This window comes from Pyxicephalus adspersus, chromosome Z (assembly GCF_032062135.1).
Source record: "Pyxicephalus adspersus chromosome Z, UCB_Pads_2.0, whole genome shotgun sequence".
In the NCBI taxonomy this organism is placed as follows: Eukaryota; Metazoa; Chordata; class Amphibia; order Anura; family Pyxicephalidae; genus Pyxicephalus; species Pyxicephalus adspersus.
This window is the reverse complement of record NC_092871.1, coordinates 50,826,663-50,848,712: the sequence shown is the minus strand read 5'-3', so window position 1 is coordinate 50,848,712 and position 22,050 is coordinate 50,826,663. Positions and strand designations below refer to the sequence as shown.

Below are 22,050 nucleotides of genomic sequence, written 5' to 3'. Positions count from 1 at the left end.
TGAGAAGGAATAGTGGATCTAAGGAGGTGTAAAGCCCCAGGGATTATTAGATATCCTTATTGGTTAGAAAGATAATCAGGATTTTTTTTTTTTTTTTTGGAAGGGAGTGCATGATATAGTTACATAAAAGCAGGTAAAATATTTTCCAACAATTCCTTTATCTGTCAACTTGGTCAAAGAAACGGTTTTGCTCTTTTTTCTTTCTTACAGACAGTTCCACAAACTGTCAAAAATGTACCCCAAAGTAACACACAACAATGTTTTCTTTTATTTTTTTATTGTAATTTAAGGACCTCTTGCTTCTTACAAAATTGGTAACTGTAGAATGAATTGCCCAGCCCAACGTGCAGCCTTTCAGAGAGGATTCACACATCAGACTAGTCAACATTTCTTGATGTGTCCAAAGGGAAAAAAAAGTATGTCCAATTTTCAAAATGTTTGAATTGTTTTTTTCCTTACTGTTTTCATAGAAAGTTTTGCAACAAACCCCCATTATCAAATATGAATAAAAATAAACAAGAGATGAATACATCGTATCAAAAGAGTACGAAGAGATGTTTAGCATTTTTTTCCCATGCAAGTAATGATCATTTTTTTGTCAGTTTTCTTAATTTATTACGTATATAGTTTACATGCAAACATTAATAATGCAAAGTACGGCCAGTTCAGTCTGGTTCTGGGATGCAAAACGATTGAAGTGGAGGAGTGGAAGTGGCAACAGCTCCCACAGGTAGCTATTTTTAATTTTTTGGCAGGTGAGGTGCTAAATGACTGCCTTACCACACATGCTAAGGAAAAAAAAGTAATACAATATAGCAAGCAATAACCACTGCCATTGAAATGGAAGCAGACCATTTTTCTTCTCAAAGTATCTGACTAACAACCACTACAAGACTTTATTATTATATTAACCATCTGGAGGATATCATCGAAAATGGGACATGCCAGTTTCATCTTTGTCATAGCAGAGGTCTGCAAGGAGTATTTTGCAAAGGCCAAAACAACCTTATGCAGCCTGTGGCTTTCAAGCTGTTAATAAACTATATGTTCCATGTGTTTCAAAATGAATTATTAGTCTTTGACAGGTCTTAAGGGAAATACAAAGTACTACAAGGCTCAGAAATCCCTACACCCACATTCACACTGTGGATTTTTTACACAGCAATCCTCTTTTTTACTTTCTCTATTTAACATTTTCTATGGAATCACTGTTTTTGTTTTTTGTAGCTCAGGTATTGAGTCTTGGCAATGTTTTGTGTTGGCAATAGGATTGATAGTAATTGGCGCTTTTAGTACACTTCTATGGGCTTAACTATAAATTACAAGGGTGATTTACAAACCACTCTTCTATTCCACTGTAGCCAATGAGTGGTGATGAAAAGTTCACTAGCTGCAAACCACTGATAATAGTAATTAAAAGCAGCAAATATTAGCTGCTACAAAATCACCTATGTGATATGGAACAAATGAAGGTCTGGGAACATAAGAATCTCTTTCTGGGAAAAAAAAGTTCACATCATTTGAGCCTTTTGAATAAAATTGGAGATGTTAAAACAGAAGGTGGAACTATGTTTCATGACCAAACATTTTTGTGGTTTAATTTTTCCAGTTAGTAAAACATGATACTTTACTAATATATGGTAGATAAGTGCTTAGGGGACAATTTCTAATATACTGATTTAAAATACATACTTGTCCCCTACCTTCGGACGACTTGTGACTGAAATCAGCAAGAAACTTGTTGTAGAAGCTGGATGGGGTCAAAACGGTTGTCATAGCTCAGAAAACATTAAAACAATTACCGTATTTTTCGGACCATAAGACGCACTTTTTTTCCCCCTAAAGTGGGGGGAAAATCAGGGTGCGTCTTATGGGCCGAGGCGCCGCCTTCATGGGCGGGCACAAGTGCCACACGCTGGATCTCAGGGGAAATCAAATGATTTTTTTTTTCTTGTTTTCCCGTGCGGAAAACCTGGTGCGTCTTATAGTCCGGAGCGTCTAATGGTCCGAAAAATACGGTACTCTTTTCTCTTGTTTGATGATCTGTACAGTCAAAAAGTAGCTGAAAAGATAGAGCAGATTGTATGCTCTCTAAGACCAAGTTCAGCATTCAGCATACCAACTACCAAGGGGTTGGAAATTGGACAAAAAGGATTTCAGCTTTCATGTCTGCCTAGGGCAGCTGGATGTCTAAATACAGATCCTGGGTAAGGCATGCTGGAACTTGTAGTTCTGAATTTATTTGACAGCCACAGGTTGAATATTTGGGTGCACTCAAGAGCTCCTTGCTAAGAAGCAACAGCAGTGTGACAACATTGGATTACATTCGAAGATCTGGTATAATAATAATAATATTATTAAATAGGACCCGCAGGGGCACTAAAGGATGTTTCTTAAAAGTGCAAAGCTGCCTACCATATAGCAGAAAGTTCAACAATATACTGATGATCCCTTAAGCCCTAGTGGCAACCCCAGATAATTTATCTATTATCCCTGTCCACATTTGAAATAAAAAAAGGTTGAAAAACCACAGATAGAACATTCATCAGGCATGAAAACTTTACATATTTTAGACGCAAAGGCTGAGAAAAGGGAATGGCATAGGTTAAGTGTCAGTTTAAAAAAATAACACAGCATAAAGCAAACATTACTCAAATTGTGTCAGTCTGCTTTATGCTAGAGTGTCTGATGTTAGGAAGAGGTTCTCCTACAACAGACGCAAACTCAAGGATGTACATTTAACAGGACAGCTAAACTTAACCCTTTAGTGAGAACTGTCTACAATGTTAACAGTCAATCTCAGGGACACAAGAATGTCCCCTAGTCCACTCATAAAGCTAAGTGGAGAACCAGGCTATAAAATGATTGTGCAGGCAGATAACATAATGAGCAGATACGTGTGTTTTACTCATTAGTGTTTGTTTTCTTACACTGTTTTTAAAGTTCTTCACACCGGTCAGTCACCAAGTGCACATTTTTTGCTGGATGCAAAAGGAAACACAACAGTGAGAAAAAAAGGAGGCTGCGGAAGACACTGCAGTCTTTGGTGCAATCCATTTACATAAAGCATTTACATTGTGGGATTACGCCATGTGAATGCAACAGTGTAAAGAAAAAAAAAATTGAATGATTTTTACCAGGGCATCTATGAATTCCCTTTGCAGTATCCTGATGCTCACCAACAGAAAAAACACAAGTTCAAATGACAAATTCAACCATTCACAACCCCTTTAAGCACAAACTAAGAATTAGATGCAGTTAAAACAATAACCCACATCATGCTAAATGGCTTTGCTCACAACAATGAAATTAGTTATTTTTTAGCTCATCAGGAAAGAGCACAGACTAGATGTGACTATGTGGGTGAAAGTGAAGGCCGTACAATTCAACCTATAAAACAAAAAGGTTTCATGCGTTCAGAACAAATGTGTTTTTTTTTTTGTTAAATTTTCTAGTCGTTTTCATGATTCATTTTTATACAGTTTTATTTTTTATTTTTGTTTTATTTTGATTTTTTTCACAAAACATGAAATTTGTGCCTATTTTTTTTCTTCCTCTCAGGGAAAGTAAAATAATATTGCATAAAAAAAAAGTAGAAAACATTTGGTCGCAATATTCCCTAAGCCTCAAATATGGGAGATTTGTTCAACATAGCACTGGATAAAAGAAAGTTGGCAATCTTGGCATTTGTTGATACGTCTCTTGCATCACCTTGTGGAAAATACAGTTCTATTGATATGCAGAGGTACCAGCAAATAAGGGGCATTTTAAATGACTGAGTAGTATACAGCTGATGTACTAAATTCTAAAACCAACTGCTACATGTATACCAATCAGTGATGACAGACCCAGATTTGTGGGTCCAAGTTTTTTCTAATTTTTGCTGTTTCTTGCACAAGACCAATTTTTTGTCTACATGGAATAGAAGTCTAAAGCATAATATAACATTCCAAAATATTAATGTAAAGCTGCAAAATTGTCTAAACACTTTCAAATCTGGTGTTTTGACAACCCCAAAAAAAAGGGGTTAACTGGCAGGAGCACAGCCTTTATATATACATCTATATTTTCCCTTAAACAAAATCCTTTAGTTTGATTTCAGTCGCAGCAAAAAGACTCCTGTGTTCTTTACATTAATTTGCACTTACTCACAACTGATACCTAAAGCCCTTTTCAGTTAAATGAACATTTATATACATGCACATGTGTTTGGAATTCATATATGGGGCTTTGTTTAAAATTCTTGTGCCTGAGCATTCCTAAAGAGATAATGTGAAAAGTCAAGATACATTGATGATATCTGTTAAAAAAAATGACAGCAGGGTTCCTTAAACCCACTGACTACAGACTAAACTATTCACTGAAGTTTTCTTTCTCTTTAATATCACCCCGCGGACTTCACCTGAGCCCGGATTTAAAAAAAAAAAAAAGGTGATCAAAGTGATCCACGTTTCTATTCTTGGTGATCAGTTTTGCCACTTTGGAATAAATATGGTTTACGTTTACATATCAAAATTAATTTTACATTTTCTGAACCAAAGGGGCACCCAACAAAGGCATTAGGATATAACAAAAAAAGCTATATCTTAATGTTTCCAGGTGCTCTTTAACATAACAATGGCTTGCTAACATTCCTCAAAAGACTTTTTAAACTGAGGGTGTTCAATGTTTGCTATTGTCCAATACATGGAAATAATGATGGCCTAAACAGGTACAATGGCATGATTTAACACTGTCTAAACTCATCATATATAGTTTATTAAAAATATAGGAATATTTCAAAAGCCAATCTTTTTCAGCCAGTCTTTCCTTTACTGAATACTATTGTACAAAAAGTAAGTAGGGAGTTCTTTGCAGGAATGTAGGTATATGAGTTTGAAGAATAACAGAGTTATGTAGGCACTTAGCAATGAATGAGATGTGGTGAAACATTTGCAACAGTGCACAAACAAGCTGTGAAGATTGGTAAGCTGTGTACAAATAAATCTTTTCCTTGTATTTTCCTATTTTCTTTACTGCCTTTAGCCACGGAAACTCTTACTTTTCAAAATATTGTGCGAGAAAGGAGTCTAAGATATATATATCTTTTAAATATCATTTTGTAAATAAAAATATTCTTAAAAGAGTCAATGACATGTCTTGTCAGCTGAATGCTGCAATAATAATATGGTAGAATAAAACAAAAGACAACACTAATAAAGACAGAACAGAGTTAAAAAAACTTCCCTTTGCAGGTGGAGAAACAATTCAGCAGCTTCAGTAGTTACCATCTACAACAAATAAAATATTTTATTCTCTATGGTTGCATTTTTTTAATATGCCTTCCGAAAATGTCTTTGGAAAATCAGCTTTGCCCTTAAAATAGATTACGAATATGTTATATGCACAGAATATAAACTATACTCCTTATATCTTGCCTACCAGATATTTCTATTGTGTTGTGCTTGCCATTATTTTTATTTTATCAACTATATGCTACATATGACTGCAAAGGCCACATAGCGCTAGCAGAATGAGATCTGCCCCAATCACGAACTGGTTTATTGCCATAGGACAGGCTGACAGTTCAATGTTTGGCTGAACTTAAAGAGTGGTCACTTTTACACGGGGCATGAAAATATTGCCACGGTGTTACCTTTAGCCCAAAGATACTCAAAGCATTTGGCACTGGGCAGAGGTCTTCCTGCCTTGACAGTTTTATGGCACAGGAAACCATATTAAACATGATCAGTCAGCCCAAATCTAAGAGTGTACAATCAACTGTAGCACAGGGTGCAGCTTAAGAGTATAAAATGAAAGGAACATACAAACTGCAAAAAACTAGTCTTTAGGGTTGCTCAGTGCAAACAACATGACCTAAGACATAAATAGAATGAGTTGGGAACAAGCCAAATGGGAACAAGCACTGGTCAACAATTATCAAAACTGGTTCCCAATATGACCTTTAAATGAAAAAAAACATAAGGAAAATATCCCACTAAAAATACACATTAGTGCAACTTCATTGACCAAATAATGTGCAAATTCACACTAACCAAGACATGCATACTCACACCTGTGCATTACCAAAATCTAGGCTATGATGAGGACAGGAGAAAAGGCTCAATGGTGAGTTTTAGGACAGTGAACAGAATGGTGCAGAGGAAATCCCCCTGTGCATTTCTTGAACTGCAATGAGGTTGCCTCTTGCACTAAAGGAGTTACATGTCATAATAGCAGCACACACACAGACACACAATACAAACATTTGTTTATAGAGTAACCATCATTTTTGTTCAGCAGTAATGATAACTGCCACTCAGGCACATTATATGATCATCTGATGACTCTCCACTAAAGGGAACCTCTAAGGATTCTTTTTTAGATTTGGTGTGACGCTGAGCTTGGTTGTTAGAGTGTGTCATATTAGGTGGTGTCCCGTACCAGCAAAACAACGCCCTTGGATAAACGGGTCATGCTTTAAATGCCAACTCCCCTATGAAACTGAAAATAAATGTCTATAACAAGGACACCACTTCTGAAGAGAGCAGGACAAGCAGAGGTTGTGAAATGACCATGTGGTCTGTCCTGGGTCATGTCTGCCCGAAAGAACCAGTTTTAGTTGAAATTCCTCTGCTAAGCAATGAAACGTTGGTAGAGAGTGGGTGTGATGGCAATTATGACTGATCCAAAATTTCTCGGAAGTTTGTGGAGAATGAAATAGAAAGGTGAAGAGCTTGTCAATGATTCCCCTTCTATCTTTTAGTCTATATAAATAATTAAAAAAGCAACTTTAATACTCTCCGGACCTAAAAAAGTTGCTTATTTTCTCTTCTCTCCAGCCTCCAGGCCTGTCATCATACATCCCATATTTCAACAACTACAAAAGAGGCATTGTTGTAACTCTCCCCAAAAGGAAGACTGAAAATATGACATATGCCAGAACAATTTACCACCGAAGCCTGCTCTGGCTCTGCCCTACTTGTTCCTCCTATTTCTTCCTTGTTTTAAGTCTGCATTTTCTCCTTAGGTCGCTGCTTCTGCTCTGGTAAAACATTCTCTGATGTCCCAGCAATCTGTTGGCTGATGATAAAACTCATCAGCTGTATTTGAAACAAGAGCCCACCCCACTCTGTCACCCATGCTCTTGTTGCTTCGGCTTCCTGGTGAAGTAAAGGGCAAGACTGAGAACGTGCTTTGGCTCCCTCTGCTAGCACCAGTCATCTTCGTCTGCTTCATGGTAATAGCTTCGAACTCTGGGAGCTTGGCTGGACCCGGAACTGAGCCCTAAGGTGTAGTGGTAGCCGTTAGGGACCCTGCAGAGCTGGTGTGAATGGGAAGTAAGTGAAGACACATAGGAAGTTCGAGAGGAACGTCCAGAGTTGCTGGCCAAGGCCTCCTCAAAGGTTAAGGTGTCCTCAGGAACAGGGCAGTAGCTTTCTGAATCTTGACGTGGTCCTAGGTAAGGGTCAGAACCAATGCGCGTGACTGTGCAGGAGGAGTGGCTTGGGGAATCGCTGTACAGCAAGGTATTGTGCTCTGATAGACCCCGGCTCAGACGCCCAGGAGAATAAGTGGGTCCCCAGAAGTGCACAGGGGAAGAGTGAGCTGTCCGATACGTGACACTGGGTCGTGGAGTAAGCGGCGTCTGTGGCAGCTGCCTTCGGACTCCGCGGCATGGGGTACTAGCACCGGAGCTGGTTAGACGTGGACTCCCGCTGGCCGAACCACTGCCCTAGATTGAAAGGGTGAAAAAGCACATCAAAACAGCACAGGAACAAAGAAAGGATAACAAGAAAAAAGAAACACAACAGGGCATGCCATACACATATGACAGGGAAAAATCCACAAGACAGTGACCCAAGTAGTCACACAAGACCCATGGCACAAAAAGAATAGACAAAAGGAGTGTGAAGGATTACAACCAAAATGAACATATCAACATCCAAAAACAGACACCAAAAAAACAGGGACAAAAAACACAATATAGGAGGATAGGTAAAGGGCATGGAAAGAAGAGAAAAACAAGGGAGAGTTTAGAGAAGCAGAAAAAAACCAAAAACACACACAGATTTACATCAAAACCTTAAAAACTCACAACATGCAACATTTCATATCATAATGTACCAACACCATTTATTATTATCTCAATGCATTTTTTTTGTGTGAGTTTAACCACCAGTGTTGTATTTGTTATGAATAATCCTTCATTTCTTTTCAATGTGTGAAAAAAATCTCCTCTGACATACTTATTTAGAACCTACAATTTCTTCTCTCATTTTAACCATATTTTGACAATACATCAAATAATCATTAAAGATAAATGTTGGACCTTATATCATTCACAAATCCAACCTGTTCTAAATAACATGGTCACATCCCTTTTGAACATATAGAAACCAATTTCTGGTGAACAACCCACTTATAGGACTTTTAAGACCAACAATTACCATCAATTTTTGTATAAAATGTTTTCTCTTTATTGGGTAACCAAAAAAAACAAACATATTTAAAACCATTGTCACATGATAGATACTCTTTATTGGGGTTCACCCCTAAGGGGAAAGAATCTCCCTCTCTTGGACACAGTAAAAATATGGGTTTGGACATTGTCCTCACCTGTCTGTTGGTAGCGTGATCCTGTCCAGAAGTAGGAGAAGGGGCTCGACTGTGTTCAGTGTGCCGAGGGTGGCCAGAATCTCGGCTGCCATACCGGTCACATGAGTAAAAGCGCTGTTTCTCTGATGAGGATGGTGGTTGCTGCTTGCGTTCCTGGGATCTCCCTCTCTCCTGTCGCCTCTCCCGTGGAGCAGGTTCTGCTGACAGTAAAATGTATCAAGTTAGTAAGCAACTTGGCTTTGTGTATTTCACTACAAAACGTAGTCCCAGGGAAATATCTTATAAGAAGCTGGTTGGGCACTGTACAATGGACGCCACAGTCCATCGGACAATGGCCAACTCTATACAAAGTTTTTGTATACTTAAAAAAAGTATGCAATATTTTTTTGCGGGCTTCATCTCCATTAAAAAACTAAACAAAACTTTTAACTAAAACCATCAAGGCAAAAAAACATTACCAGGATCGTCATTCTGTGGAGATCTCTCCATAGACTTTTGTTTCCTCTCTTTGCGCCGATGACACCGATGGTGGTGCTGATGGCTGCGGTCATGAGGCACCCGCTCTAGGGAGTATTCATACAGTTGAGGGCGCTGCGGGGGAGTCAGTGTTGACACAGAGCGTTTCATCGGACTGGTATCTGTTATAGGCTACAAGGACAATTAACAAACATTTAATAAAACCAAAGAAATTTGACAATCTTTCTTTGTTCTTTCAACTTTCATTAATGTATAAATGTAATGATGTTTTTAGGCCTAAATATTTTGGATTAAAATTTTGGTTACTGATGGGGACAGCCAAACAGAATCTAAAGCCGAGGATAATGAGAAATGCGACCATGAGGATTGGGGGCTTCCTGGATGCACACAGGAGGCACTTTGTGGTTTGGATTGGTCATAGTAGGTTGTCTGCCTAGGTTTACTTTAAAGCAAATCTGTCTGAAATAAACACCAAGCTAACGTCTATCTTTTGCTAGGCATTCTCCAACATTGGGGAGTATTTGGGGCTGGTGATCAGCCAGGGCAGGAGGGTTTGTGTGTTCTTAACACCCAAAAGTACAAAAATTAACTCTAGGCAACAGCAGGAATCTTTTTATTATTTGGAGGCAATCATTCCTAAACACTGACTGAATACTTTGAATACAAATTTTGTAGAAAATTTTATTTAAAAGCATTGCAAAGTAGAGTACAGCTTTTACAGCTGTTACTATGACAGTTCAAAAAGTGCAAGCAGTTGGTCTGTTCAGATTTGTAGAGGTACAGTAAATATTGACAGGAATAAGTGTTTTCTGCCCACTAGTGGGTAAAACTGATAAAGATAATGCTTAGTACTAATGTAAAAAGTTGTTTTAAATTTAAAGTAAATATTGATTTAAAAAGGCAACCTGTCTGGACCTGGGTTCCTCCAGAGGTTGCTAGGGGTTTATTGAGCAAGAAGCAATTTGTGCCTCTCTGGAGCCAGTCCTGTATGACAGTGTGAAACCCAGTGCAGTAAGAACAATTGCCAGACTGCATCCCTGCTTTGGAACAGTGAAACCATGTGCCCTCATGAGGAGGAGATCACAGGAATAGGTGGTGAACAGATGAAAAACTTTGAGCTGTTCACAGCAAACTAGAAGGCAAGTTTTTGAATTAGAAAAAGTAGTTCTTAATTTACATAAATTAAAAACGTTGTTGAATTGACTCTGGCTTTATTTGGGCTTTAGAATGTGTGAGAGTGCATATACCTGGAGGTGCCTGCCAAAATACTGTATTTGAGTGACAGATTGCCACATTTTATATTATTATATTGTGCTTTAGGGAGCAGAGTGAGCAGGATTGGGAAGCTTATTTGACTATAGGTATGCTGAGAAGATTTCAGAGACCTGACTGACATTCTACATCAGATTCTGAAAGGGTTTAGCTACACCTCTGTATGCCATTATTCTTACTTTGCTCCAATATTTTAAGGTGAGCCCAATTATCCCTAAGTATCCTCTTTGGTGTAACAATGATGATGATATTAGAAAGCTTTACCTGTCAACAAGATATCTATATGTTTTCATAGTTTAGACTTCTAGTAAATTCCCTTCTTGTTTTTCTTTATTGTATCCTACAGACCCATGGAAAGAACACTATAGCATGATACAAAGACTTTCTGGGAGACCATGATCAGCCATAGTCTATGGTGACGCCTACCTAATCCAGGGTAGAGTATTCATATATTGATTATTTGTTAAGACGGGCTCCTGCAAAATGCACAGATCTTCAAAAGAATTCTTGAAATGCTTTTGAGCACAGCTTATTGCATGACTTATGTTAACATTAAAAAGTTTATGTTAAAGAAGACCTGTAGTGTAAAACTAATAGGCACACATTCAGACTGCCTGATATCATAAAAAGTTAAAGGATGTGAAAACATAACCTTGGTCTGTAATATCAGTTTTGCAGGCCTTGGTGCCCAGTTCTGTAACTAATGTTTTGGTACTGCTCAGTCTCTACTAAACCTTAGGCAAGACTACTAACGTCAGTCCCATTGGTAGAGTTCACATGACATGTTCTCTTTGAGATGATTTCTCTATTCCTTTTCCTATCTGCTCTTTGGATTACTAGTTCAATCTAAAGTCTTTAAGTTTTTAACCACTTCAGCCATAGCAACTGAAATAACTAAAAGGCAGTTTTTAACTTTTCTGTGATTGCCATCTTTACAAAACCAGGGCTCCTAAATTGTAGCAAAGAAACTGTGCAAATGTTACATAGTAACATAGTTGATCAGGTTGAAAAAAAGACATAAATCAATCAAGTTCAACCCCTAGGGAAATAAACATATCCCAGATATAAAACCCTATTGACATAGCTGTTCCTGAGGAAGGCAAAACCAAAAAAACTCTGGTACAATTTGCTTTAACAGGGTAAAAAATTCCTTCCTGATTCCATGAGGCAATCGGATGTTCCCTGGATCAACAGTCCCTGTTATCCCGGTTTCCCTGGATCAACAGTCCCTGTTTAATTTACTTTATATCCTTAATACCCAGTTATATTCTGTGCTTCTAGAAAAACATAGAACTTTTTCTTAAAGAAATCTATAGTAGTTGCTGAAACTACTTCCTGAGGGAGCCTATTCCACATTTTCACAGACCTTACAGTGAAGAATCCTTTCCTTATCCGGAGCTTAAACGTCTTTTCCTCCAGATGCAAAAAGTGCTCTCTTGTTCTTTGTAATGATCTCAAAGTGAACACTTGAGAAGAGAGTTCTTTATATGGACCATTTAATTAATTTATACAGGGTGACCATATCCACCCTAAAATGTCTCTTCTCAAGGGAGAATAGATTTAAGTCAGCTAATCTCTCCATATAGCTGAGCTCCGCCATTCCTTATATTAGTTTAGTTGCCCTTCTTTGCATTCTCTCCAATTCCAAATCCCCCTCTTCAATGTCCTTTTTGTGATCTGGTGCTCAAAACTGGACTGCATATTCAAGATGTGGTCTGACCAGTGCTTTGTACAAGGGCAGGATTATGTCTCCATCTCTGCAGTCTATTCCTCTTTTAATGCAAGCTGCATGCTGTTATTAGGTCTATGATCTACCAGAACCCCCAGATCCTTTTCCATTTCTGCCCCCCCCCCAGCTCTGTTCCCCCTAGACAGTATGAAGCATGCATGTTGTTAGCTCTCAAGTGCATAACTTTACATTTATCTATTTTAAATGTAATTTGCAAATTGGCTGCTCAATCAAACAGTACATCCAATTCTGCTTGTAGATTATAGACATCGTGTATGGACCTAATACCATTACATAGTTTGGTGTCATCTGCAAACACACTTTTAATCCCAAACCTTATACCATTAATAAAGGTGTTAAACAGTTGTAAAAGGTCCTAATACTGAACCCTGGGGTACACTACTCTTTAAGCCAGTTAAACCTATCCATTTGCAGATTGACTTTTCCAAACCTATTGACCCTAACTTGCATATTAACCTTCTGTGGGGTACTGTGTCAAATGCTATCACAAAGTCCAATTATACTATATCAACTGCTATTCCACTGTCTACCTGTTTACTTACTTCCTCATAAAAAGGAAGAAAAATTTGTTTGACAACTTCAATCATTCTTGAAGCCATGCTGACTATAACTTATAGCATTATTTTCTAGCAGAAACTCCTCTATGTGGTTCTTTATCCAATTCTCTAGGACCTTTCTAATTATAGACATTAAACCTACTGGTCTGTAGTTACCTGGTAATGACTTTGCTTTCTTTTTTGAAGATAGTAACCACATTGGCCTTACGCCAATCCATTGGTACCATGCCAGTGATTTAAAAGTCTCTGAAAATAATGGCTTTGAAATAACTGTGCTCAGCTCTTTGAGGACACGTGGATGTAATCCATCAGGTCCTGGTGCTTTGTCAACCTTAATTTTGCCCAACTGTTTCTCAATCATATCAGTTTTGAGCCATTGTGAAAAGTTTAAAGCAGTCACATTGCTATTATGAATTTGGAATTGAGCTCTGCCATTTTCCTTTGTTTATACAGAGCTAAAAAAAGTGTTTAGTAAATCGGCTTTTTCTTTATCCTCAGTTACCAACCCAGAGAAATCCTTTAAGGGGCCTACATGCTCAGATCTTATCTTTTTGCTAATAATATATTTAAAAATATTTTTGGGGTTTGCCTTACTTTCCTTTGCAATCTGTCCTACATTTTGAAGTTTTGAACATTTTATCTCCCTTTTACATCTTTTGTTCTATTCTTTATAGTTTTCAAATGATGAAGGTGATTTTTTTTTGGAATTTCCCTTTCTTGTTCCTTATGGCTTTTTTGACATCAGCTGTGAGCCACATAGGTTTTAATTTTACCTCCTAAACTTATTACCCATTGGAATATATTTTTCAGTGTGCGTTTGTAGAACAGACTTGAAACATTCCCATTTCTGTTCAGTATTCTTTGAGGACAATATTGTCTCCTAGTCCAAGTCATAGAGAGCCGCCCTTAATAATGGAACATTTTCTATCCTAAAATAAATGATTTTATTTTTCCAGTTTTTTCTTCCTGTTTACAGCTTACATTAAATGAAATCATATTATGGTCACTGCTACCAAGATTCTCTTTTATATGCACATTTGTTATAGGTTGTTGTAATAAGTTTAAAAAAATGTTCAGAATAAAAACTTTCTTTTGATGTTTCAGAAGGGTCTGATTAGTTTAAATCAGACTCACTATGCCTGATTTATTAAAGCTTTCCATGAAAGGGGGAGATAGACTATCATGAGTGAACCTGAGTGATCCAGCAAACCTGGAATGTATCTGGCCCAGGACTGAAAGCATTTGCCAAATGACAGCAAATTAATTTCACAAAATCCATACCAGGTTACATTTTCTCCAGTCTTGGAGAGCTTTGATAAATTAGACTAGCTGAGTTTTGGTAAAATATTTCAATTTAGATTTTTAAGTCCATTCTAAATGTGGGTTTTAATTACCAGTTTGACTGCCAGACATTGTAATGGGCTGCCAGAGATAAATGGGAGACACTGACTGGTTAATGCACATGGGTTTGAGCTACTATAAGAGCACTATACACACACATGTGAGACGTGAAAGAATAAGTCTACATACTGGCAAGTAACCGTTCCTGGGGGAGGGAGCACGGCTTCGCGGCTGATGAAAGACAAACAGGTGGTGAAGCATTTCAAACGGCACCAACGGAGACCAGCAGCAGACAGCATGGAGGAGGGAGTGGGGTGGGTAGAGACACAGGGAACACGGGGTGACAGAAAGAAGGAGGAAGTTGGAGTAAAAAATCAAGGGAGAACACAGACAACAAGGGATAGAATTACGAAAGCGACACAAACACAAGTGAAAATCAGAGTGGAGACAGACATAGGCGCAGTGACAATGGGATGACAATGAGGGCAGGAAGGGAGAGTGGTACAAAAAGGAAAAGATACAAGTCAGTTACAGTTAACAGTTACATTAGAGGAGATACATGTACCAGAATATATTAAAAAACTGGCGGTATAACATGTAATGTCATCTTTATTTATGTCACGTAAAATGTGAAGATATCTGGAGCCCTTCTTTCTCAGACAGACCAGTATAGGAGAAATGATAAAGGTCTAAGATGGTGGTGTGCTTATTACCTACAGGAGGTGGCATTTTGTGGTATGGACCAGTGTTTGAGAGAAGACACCTTCTTTTATGGTCAGCATCATTCCAAAGCAGTGCTAAGAGATAAATTTGCTAAAAGCATAGTCTAACTATTTTCTAAAGATCAAAGACACTGACATTCCAAAGGAAGGCGTGGTCTTTGGTAAGGACCAGTGTGGCTGACAATGAAGTTTATCCATTCTCTAGAATCAATGCCATAGCTTTAGAGAACTGCTGAAGAGAAAGGTTAAAGTATAGACCAGTGTTGATGACAACTCTTTGCCTTATTGAGGGTCAAAGCCATAACTTTATAGGAACACTGTAGAGGTGGTGACAACTGTGGTGACAATGCAGCCTATACATTTTCTATGGACCAAACACCATCACTTCCTGAGGTATATTGAGGTGCTGGAGTGGTTTGGTATAGTATTAATGAAACAGTCTAGCGATTCATCAAAAATATAATTTCCTGAGGGCTATGGAGGTGGACATGCGTTTTGTACCTGCGCCTGTGCAAAACAGAGACTTGTGTCATTAATAAATGAGAAACATGGCAGAGCCAAATACTTTGGGACTGATGGACAAAACTGAAGCAAACAAATACAGAGAAAATGGTAAGCAGCTGACTATTTCAAACTGATGCCTTGACCTGTTTTTCCTGTTTAATGGCCCAGACTTCCTTGCCTAATTTTTTCCCACAGAAACCCCGTTTGTGGCCTGTGCTTGTATTCATGCCAGTGAAGACTAAAGCAAAAGCAGATATTTTTGAGTCTAAACATGACATAAAATTTAGCTATTAACTTGTGAATAATAGTTCGGTCCAAACAGGGGTTGTATGATCTTGTAGGCAAAAGATAACTGTTAAACAAACCTTGGTATAAATTACATTTCAAGAAGCCCTGAACTTACATGAGCATCTGCAGCCAGTCGCGGCATGGACACCGCTCGCCCATGTGTCTCCAGTCCAATCGGATGCTCTCCACCATTGGACAGACTTTGTCCAATTTCTTTCATTTCTACAGACTGCAACAGGAAAGTACTCCGAGTTAGGATTAATAAATGTTACAGAACAACACTAGTAGTAGTATTTCTTAAATACTTGAGAGTTTTCAAAACATATAATAAAATGCTTGTTTTGTGCCAGCTCTTCATTTCATTTCTTCATTTTTTCTTAGAGTACGTACATATGGTGATAATCTATATATGTGTTTTGATTTTTAACTCTATTTTTGATACCATCCATGTTTAGATATGTATTTATTTATTTATGTTTAATTAAAAAAAAAAAAAAAAGAAAAAAAAAGTTCAATGATGATAGGGAATAACAAATATAGGAATACCTGCGTGACCTGATGCTGGGTGTGAATCTCCTCTGAGTGGCCCCTCTGGAATGCTGTACTTCTTGGGGTAGAGAAAGGGTCTGGGGCTGGCTGGGTTCCCCATGAGCTTGACTCCCGGATACCACTATCCTGGTTCGGTCTGCAACAAGGTCGACAGATTTGTCAATACTACTCTGTTCAAGTAAGCATTTGTAATTGGGCCTGTAGCTTTTTTAATATCCGTTTAAGCAGGTTATACATTTTTCTAATATATCTTTTTTCAGAATTGCTATTTTCAGGGGTCCTTCCTTGCAACTGGTTGGACACATATTTATATGCAGATTGGGAATTCTGACTTCTTTCTGATTTCTTTGATTTCCATACTTGTTCTTGAACTCAGAGTATTCAAACTAGAGACAGATAGCTTTTTTTTCAGAGGAATACCCCCTCTTGCACATAAAGATTCCTGAGCACCACGACCCAGACACACTAGGTAACAGGTAAGAATAATTCTGAAACTATAAAAAGTTAACTGAGCTTGTTGGATCTCATAACTGGTATACTCACACCACGCCACCATTGTTCAAGGACGCTGAACTCTTTTGCCGTAGGAACATCTTGCTGTTGCCAAATGGGCCAGGAAGGTTCTGTTCTAGAGTGGCTTTCAATGGCTGGAAAAGGGACACTGTTCCAGTCTGTAACATGCAATACAGGTGCAAAAACAAAAAAAGGATAAATAAATAAGAGTTTGTTCTACAGCATTTAGTGGCTTCCTGAAAGGGGCTAATTGACATTACAGCCAGATTTTTACTCTCTGTTCCCCTTCTTTCCCCACAGGTTAAATATCCTTTACCAGTCCCTAAGTATTCCAAGTGAATGTCTAAATATAGTATCAAACATATTATTAAGTTCAGATGTTATCCAGCAGGGTTGGCAATGGGGAGGCTAACACTAACATTTGCTCACACTTGCCCTGATTTAATAAAAGAAAAGGTACAAACAAATGGATTATCTACTGCATAACGTGGCACGGAAAACATGAACTTTTTTGTGTGTACCATCATACTGTGTGATGCATCACAAGTCTACCAGCTTTATTGTTTCATTAACTGTGAATGGTCCCCAACACGTGTTATGAACATTGCCATAAATGGTAACATGAGTGCCATGCAGCAAAATGTAAACCCAGTGTCATTGTAAGTGACAAATCCTTGAAAAAATCAGTGCAATCCTAACTCTCTTTCAGGTTCAGGTGTCACCAACAGACCATTTTTCACAATTTTCCTTTGGAACAAAAAAAATGTGCTGATAACTGATGCCTTAACAAACAATAAATAATCTGTCTAAAATAAAAAAACATTAGGGGAAGTACTATTTACATGTTCAGTCTAAAAACTAACAGTAATTCTAATACAGTGGTACCTCGATATAAGTCCGCTTTGGAAAAAGTCCAACTTGGTACAGCCCCATCAATGTATAATATGCCAATAACTATAGGATTTTTTTTTTCATGGGAACGGATTATTCATTTTCCTTTTATTTCTATGGGAAAAATTTGTTTGGTATAAGTCAAATGATCTGGAAAGGATTAAGGACTTATACCAAGGTACCACTGTATATTTCACAGAATAATCCAAATATATTTTCACAGAATAATCCAAAATAAACTCAAATACATAGAATAAATAAACCTAATTAAACCCCAAAAAATTGCTTGAAGTACTAAAGAACCATGTTGTAGATCCCACCATCATGCGCTTGCAGTTCTGTTCGCACTTTAAATTATGATACTTGATATATACTTCTCAGACTCCAGGGTAATATATATACATCTCTGATCTCCAACCCCTTTCCTCCCTTCAACTTACTCAGGCACCAAGCACCCCCCCCCCCCCAATCCCAATGGTCTGTGTCAAGCCTCCCATCTAGTCCCAATCCTTCATTCCCTTCTTGAGTTCTGCACCCCAATTTGCTCACTGACACGTTTACTGGGTACACTCCTTCTATGGTATTTGTGTACATAAACCAGGATAATTATTGTTACCTTTGTAAAATATTTTTCTCTGTTTGAATTGACTGCAAATTTATAAAGTGAAGGATGCATGAAGATATTTGGCCTTAGGCTACATACACACGTGCAATATTTGTTGTTGTAAAGGATCTTGCACGAGCAAACGACTGCACAATGCATGAATGAGCGCTGTACATGCAGCACTGTTCTGCTCTATGGAGAGGGGAGGGGGAGAACGACAGAGCGGCACCCTGCTGCGAGCTCTCCCCTTTGGTTACACTTTCATTACGTTTGTTCCATCCGTCCATCGTCTGTGGATCCACCAGGACGGTCGTTCGGATGACAAACGCTGTACACATGCCAGATCCTCATCTGATATCAGCCCTGAGGTGATTATCGGAAGAGAATCATCTGACATGTGTATGTAGCTCAAGTGTCATCTACTAAAGTAGTATGGTATAGTTTATGTTTTCAAAATGTAAAACAAACAAACAGATAAAAGCAGCTAGAAATGCAATAGGTGAATTTGAAGCTTATTTACTGCTTGTTAAAAAAACATAAATAGTTTTGCTCTAATAATTTAGGATTTGATCAAACGGCAAGGCAAAATCCTGTCTTCTGCTGCCCTCTAGTGGTTACTTCAGCTAACTGTTCATAAGCAGGTTACCTAACATACGGAACCAGCTGCAGCTACCAATCATACATTTGTGCTAGCCATTTTTATATCACATATACATTATTACATTTGTATTGTACCTGAGATAAGACTCCAGGTGGCTGGTGAGACTGGTCCCGGCTGTTTTTGTTCTGCTTGTAGAAGTCAAAGATCATAAGAGCTGCGTAAACTTTCCCGACAGTCATTTCATCCGCTGTGCCCCAAAAAAATACAGCAAATGTGATCAACCTATTGCATCCAATCTCACCTATACTACTTTAAAAAATTTGTTTATATGTATTTTGTTATAGTCTTTTTTTAGAAACACTAGAAACACATGTAAAAGTATTATTAGGTAATCTTAGTCACTTACCGGTATATTAATCGAAAAAAAATATTGTTTAAAAGTTGTTGTGTAGTTTGTAAGTAAATTTCAGCAAGTACTATAGATTACTTTAGGAAAAATCTGGATGCTTTTCTAGAAGCACAGACTATAACTGGGTATTAAAGATTTAAAGTAAAGATAACAGAGACTGTTGATCCAGGGAACATCCAAATGCCTCACGGAATCATAGTTACAGTAAGTCAGGTTGAAAAAGACATAAATCCATCAAGTTCAATCACTAGGGAAATAAACATATCCCACATATAAAACCATATGGACATAGTTAATCCAGAAGAAGGCAAAAAAAAAAAAAAGCACTGGTACAATTTGCTCCAACAGGGAAAAAAATTCCTTCCTGAATCAACTGGAGCAAATTGAACTCAAATTAAGTTTTTTTTGCTTTCCTCTGAATCAACTATGTCTATAGGGATTTATATATAGGATATGTTAATTTCTTTAGAAGTTGAACTTGATGGACTTTTTCTCAACCTAACTATATAACAATGTAAATACCTACACAGGGGCATCTACATTTGCTGATCATTTATGCGGGTCCTGGTAAGCTACGTGCACACAGTAGTTTATTGTTGTCCAAGATGATCACGGCTATTTGTTGACTATAGACGTGATCATCTCATGTGGCAAATTGATGAACAGCTGACCAAGCTGGGATGACCGTCGTACTTTCCTCCTACTCCTCGCTCCCTTCTTTATAAAATGTAACAGCACTTTGTATACAGTGCTCATTTGTTCTTCTATCACTGGAAACGATCAAAAAAGTTTTCTTCCAGTAATCTGACATATGTACATGACTTTATTGTTTCTATTCTCTATTGTTTTTTGACTTACTATTGCTCTCCCTAAGTATCCTATGTAGGTTAATGACTAATCTGCACATTTATACCATCAAAAACATAGAATCAAATGATGACGTTTTTTTTTTTTAAATGTGAAAGCTACATCAAAAATGACTGCATTAATGACTCAAAATTGTATTTTACCCCTTTCTGAAAGGGAGGATTAGAAGACAGAGAAAAATCTTATTAGATGACTATACCTAAAAGGCACTAGTCTAAGCCCCCACAAAGACCAATGAACAATAGCATTTTCCCAGCCTAATATGAAAGAAACATATTATATAACATGGGAAAGGTTTTGAAATAGGAGAACTGCAGGACAAAGCGTATCTAATCTACAGCAGAAACATTTTGTATTTGGTGGTTCACCAGTCCCTAGATGGCCCACTTTCTGTCCCAGAGTGATAAAACCCACTCATTGTACAGTACCTATGGATGAGCAGTACTGCACTGGTTTAAACTACAGTGCACCTAACCCTCTCCATAAAATAGGGGAAGATGTTCTCTAGTTCGCTAAAGTAATTTGGGAGGGGCTGATACCACTGCTTAGGATTTTAGTGCAGTAGTGGAAGTTTAATTTGTATTGCATTTGTATGCATTGCCCCTTGAGGTTGCGGTGGCATTCTTCCTTCCCATTCTTGCCAAAAGCAACTTGTTGCTTCCAGGAACTGTACTGTGATCTGCCACAGCCCAACCACTCCGGAGGCAAAATCAAAAAAAAAAAACAAAAAAAATAGACGGAGGGGCTGCATGACAGGGTGGTCAGGGCAGCCAGGGAAGGAAGGGTTAAGGAAGGAGCTAGAATCAGGCTGGCAAACTCCGGCCTTTAGGCTCCCTAGCTCTTCAGCCTCTTCTTGCTGCGGCTCCCCTATTTACTGCAGCCGGCATTAACACTTCCGCCGCTGGGGTAAATAGGGAATGCCCCGGAAAGGAAATCCATCTCCTCCGCAATGCATACGGAGGTGAGGGATTTCCCTTTAGGTTCCTGGTGGGGCAGAGTAATTAGGGCGGGGCTTGAGACAGAGTCCAGCCTATTGTGCTCCTGCCCACCCCTGAAATGGCCTAATGGCCACAAAAGTTTGCCTGCCTCTGAGCTAGAAGGTAGCATGGGTTTTAGGGTTAATTGGTTGTAAGGTGGTGAGTAGGAGGGGTAAGGTAGGAGTGAAAAGCCTGTGTAAACTGTTCAAGTTAGTTGAGACTAGTGGTGAGTCTCCTGCCCACCCGCCCCTTTTTTGGTGTTGCTGTTGGGCAGGGTGAGGGGTTTTGAGTTCTGGGGCATTATGGAGAGAGGCAGCTGAGTTTCTGGAAGGCAGTGGTTTTTGAAGTGCTGAGGAGTAGGGGGGCACCATCTATAGTATGGTGTCCTTCGGGATTAATAAAGTGAATGGTAAAAGGTGGCAAGTGTGGCTGGCGGAGGGAATGGGGGCTTTGTGAAAGCATGATATCAGCACCTGAATGCCAGGGTAGGGCTGCTGGTAGCCAAAATATTAGGCTATTGCAGATTGAGATGGCCAAAATATTTGTAGTGGGTAGGCAGGCCTCGAAGGAACAGCAGCCAAAAAAGGGTTGTTGTTGGTTTAAGTGTTAGGTTGGTATTTATGGTTATTTTTTAATGGTTATGTGTAATAATAAAAGAAAATTTATTTTCCTAATACAATAAATGGCTGTCCAGACAATTTCTTCCAAGGTTAGTGGGAAAAAATGCGGTGCATTATGGGCTACCCTGGTAATGCTGTTGGTCAACAACAAGTCTAAAATGGCCCCAACAAGACCCATAGGGAACAAATAGCAAAAGTGCAATGTTGGGGGTTTACATACATTGTATTGTTGTACAAATATACATGTTTTATTGTTTTTGTGCATTAAGTTTATTTGAAGAATGACTGAATACAAAAAAGGTAACTTTAACTTACGTTTATGCGGTGGTACAAGTAAATCTAATGTTTTCTGAGACAAGTTGGGCCACACTGAGGAGATCTCTTTCCGTAATTCTGCATCACATTCATGCTGCTTTATTCCACCTGTAAAGAGAATTTAGTCTGTTTTGTGACTGAGATTCTTACATACACCAGGGGTGCTGATTGCTCTGTCTGACTTACAGAATGCTG

At 38.4% G+C, this 22,050-nt stretch overlaps 1 protein-coding gene across 1 annotated transcript in view; it reads right to left on the bottom strand.

Annotated features, from left to right (window-relative positions):
* Nucleotides 1-1,885: 1,885 nt before the first annotated feature.
* The window catches only part of CACNA1B (calcium voltage-gated channel subunit alpha1 B), a 221,519-nt gene continuing 201,354 nt past the window's right edge, over nucleotides 1,886-22,050 (bottom strand). Inside the window, 8 exon segments of the mRNA XM_072431529.1 lie at nucleotides 1,886-7,714; nucleotides 8,599-8,798; nucleotides 9,057-9,246; nucleotides 15,625-15,738; nucleotides 16,056-16,194; nucleotides 16,602-16,729; nucleotides 18,802-18,914; nucleotides 21,856-21,963. Coding sequence (XP_072287630.1) covers nucleotides 7,190-7,714; nucleotides 8,599-8,798; nucleotides 9,057-9,246; nucleotides 15,625-15,738; nucleotides 16,056-16,194; nucleotides 16,602-16,729; nucleotides 18,802-18,914; nucleotides 21,856-21,963 — 1,517 coding nt within the window. The 3' untranslated portion in view covers nucleotides 1,886-7,189.